Raw genomic sequence first — 3,285 nt, forward strand, 5'->3', positions numbered from 1 at the left:
TCACTGACCCGGCGGCTGCGGCGCGGTGTTGCTGGGTGGCGACTGCGCGCTTCTTCTTCTTCTTCTTTTTCACAGGCAGCTGTCGGACCGCGACGCCCAGCACCCAGCTGGAGGGGGCTTCGGATCGCTCCTCGCTGGGCGCGATCCAGAGCCAGCGCTGGATCCCTCGCAACTCTTCTAAGGACGATTCTTGGAGCGCCTCTTGGTCCGCAGTTGCTGCTTTGTCTGCTTGGCGCAACCGGTTGCGCCGGAAAAGTTGGGAGCGACGCCGTCCTCGGATCTCTCGGTGCTTCTTCTCTGGGCGCAGCTGAGCCGGCGACCCCCGCCCAGCCCCTTCCCCAACCCAGCAGGCCTCCCGGCCCCGGAATCCTCCGCCACTGCGCCTCCCCCCGGACCCCATCCTCGCCTTCTTGACGGCCCCCCGGCTTGACGAGGCGGGCTGGAGGGGAGGGGGCGGCTGTTGCTTCTTCTTCTTCTGCCGCCGCCGCTGCTGCGAGGGGAGCGGCTTCTCCCCGCCGGCGACGGTCCCCGCCGGCAGCGCTGAAGCGCGGATGTCGCCCTCCGCCTCTTCCCCCTTGCGGATCGCCCGGCGTCCTCCCCAGCCTTCCTCGGCGGCTCGGCGGCTGCAGACGGCGGCGTTGGAAGACGACTAAAGGGGATGTTGGGCAGCCGTTGGCCCCGGCCCTGCGTGCCCCCCACCCAGGAGATGTTTCTGATGCTGGCCTTTTGCTTGGCGACGCGGCGGACCCTGGCCGCCCCCAGCCCCACCGCCGAGGAGCTGACGCGGGGAGTTGTAAGTGGAGCCCTGGGGGTCGTTTCTGTCTCTTATTTTATATTTCGGGGGGGGGGCTTTCTCTTCTGAGCGAAGGGACCTCTCCAGGGGATGGGGGGGGTGCCAAGCGGCGAGCAAGCGCTTCATCCGATCCAGAAGGTCGGTGCCAGGACCCCCGCCGCCCCCAGCAAACCCCTTCCCTTCTTGGCAAGGGGGCGATGGGTCTAGGGACCCGCGCTCAGCTTGGCGAGGGTCCCTCCAGACCAAAATAGAGGCTGCTTATACGGGTCTCCTTCCCCTTTGGATCGGGGAGAGATCGCTTCCATTCCTCCAGTGGCTTCTAAGCGATCAGCAGATCAAGGGGAGAATTCTCTCCCCTTCTGACAGTGGGGGTTGACGGGTGGATCTCCTCCAGGAGTCGGGGGGGGGGGAAGAGAAGAGGAAGCTGGTTGGCATAGCCGAGCTTGGCAGCAGGTTGGTAGAGCCGGAGATTTGGGGGGGGGGGGGGGAGAGAGAAGGGCGAGAAACAAGTCGCCTTGCGGTTTCTGCATCTCAGCCCCGGAGGCATCTCTTTAGCCTCGAGATCAGTTCTAGGTGTGAATCGCTTCCACGCGCTTCCTCTCTCCCCCTTCCGACTCTCGTGTTTCGGGGGGTACGCCTTAAGTCAAGAAGTCTCCCTAGAGGTGGGGCTCTCGCCTCACAGTCGCAGGAGGTTGTGAGTTCGCGCCTAGGTAGAGGCAGAGGTTGTTTGGGTGGGGGGTGTCTCTTACTTGGGCGGGGGGGTTGGGCTAGATGACCTCCGAGGTCCCTTCCAACTCTGTTGATCTGTGAAAGTTGAAGGCCACTTTCCCCACACACACCCCGGGAGGGTTCCGATTTCTCTGGGACTTGAAGGAAGCCCTGTTGAACGTCAGGATAGACTAACACCCCTGCAGTGCACTTGACTGAGGTGGCTCGGTGCCTAAGACACTGAGCTTGTCGATCCGGAAGGCCGGCAGTTCGGCGGTTCGAATCCCTAGGGCGTGAGCAGGGGGTTGGACTAGATGACCTCCAAGTCCCCTTCCAACGCTGTTACTGTTTGTTTACACCTGGCAGCGTCTCTACGGAAACCTCAACTTTTCTCAGCATTGGTGTGCGTTTTTAGGCGTCCCGCGTGGGAAGGAGATGAAATCTTCATCTTAACGATTGATACTAAAGTCACTTGGGCGCTCTCTTGCGCGCACAGAAGGAAATGGTGGCTGTATTTTTTATTTTTTAAACTCTCTTCCCGGCTGTCTGTAGAGATCGTTCCGTTTCTTGCCTCCGCGCCACCCCCATCCCATCCCCCCCGTCTCGCCCCCGTCGTGGTGGTACCAAAACAACCGCAACCTTGTTTTTTTTTTAAAAAAATTTCCCCCCTGGAGAAGCGAAGACATTCTCTGCGTGGCAGAGGAAAGATGCGCCTCCCCAATTTTAGCTTGAACAAAATGGCTCAGCCAGAAAAAACACACACACACACAAAAAAAAAACACGACTCCTGGCAGGCTCTCGAACCAACCGTGCTTATTCCCGACCCATTTCCAACCGTTTGTAGTGGGAAGCGCTTTCTCTTGATTTGGGTGGGTGGGTGGGTGGGTGGGTGGGTGGGTAACAAATGGCATTTTGTGCAGACACCCTTTTGCCACGGGTCTCCCCTCTCCTGCGGGAGCTGCATGGATTGCCCGCTTGCTTCTGGGTGCAATTTAAGTTGCTGGTTGTCACCTTTAAAGGCCAACGTGGCTGGGGACCAGGTGGTCTGAGAGATTGTCTCTTGCCGGTCACATCTACTCGACCCACCAGAGCAGGGAGCCAGGAAATGTCCCTCCATCCCCTGGTGGGACCCAGAAGAAGGGCCTTCTCCGTGGTGGCTCCCTCTCTCTGGAACTTCATCCCCCCCCCAGATTAGAATGGCCCCCACTCTGACACTCTTCCGGAAGGCGCTGAAGACCTGGTTCTGCCAGTGGGCTTGGGCAACACCGAGCAGGATGGAGCCCATTCAATGGCTCAAGTCATGTGCTGTCGCTGGGGAGGGAGATGTGGGTCGGAGTGATTGTATTATATGAATTTATCTGGTTCTTTGATTAGCTTTACTGCTTTTTAAATATGGTTTTAAATTATGTAAGCTGCCTTGAGTCACCGTGGGCGAACAGGCGGTGATATAAATTTAATAGATAAATAAATAGATTTGGGGACGTGGGTGTCCTTTCCGCCGCTGGTTGAAAAACGGTGCTCGGTCTTTGAAAGAGACAAGATCTATTCTCTGGATGGGGGGAGTAGATCAACTATGGTGTTTGCTTGTGCTGGGATGTGTATGGATGAAATTGTTGTTCCAGAAGTGGCAGAACAGAGGTGGCTGAGGGTCAAAAAACCTTGCAGGAGAAGGCTGATCTTTTAAGTAGCTCTTGAGCATGGACTCCACAATAGGTTCATCTTACCTCCATGTTACTCAGATGAGGCCCCAGATGAGGAAAAGGCAGCCCTCTCCCCCAGTAGAC

At 57.9% G+C, this 3,285-nt stretch overlaps 1 protein-coding gene across 1 annotated transcript in view; it reads left to right on the forward strand.

Moving 5' to 3' along the window:
• Nucleotides 1-546: 546 nt before the first annotated feature.
• The window catches only part of MMP17 (matrix metallopeptidase 17), a 76,373-nt gene continuing 73,634 nt past the window's right edge, over nt 547-3,285 (forward strand). Inside the window, exon 1 of the mRNA XM_081966908.1 lies at nt 547-793. Within this exon, the coding sequence (XP_081823034.1) occupies nt 659-793 (135 nt within the window). The 5' untranslated portion in view covers nt 547-658. The remainder of the gene's footprint in view (nt 794-3,285) is intronic.

The sequence above is a fragment of the Natrix helvetica genome (genome assembly GCF_964273705.1).
Source record: "Natrix helvetica genome assembly, chromosome: 14".
Taxonomy (NCBI): Eukaryota; Metazoa; Chordata; class Lepidosauria; order Squamata; family Natricidae; genus Natrix; species Natrix helvetica.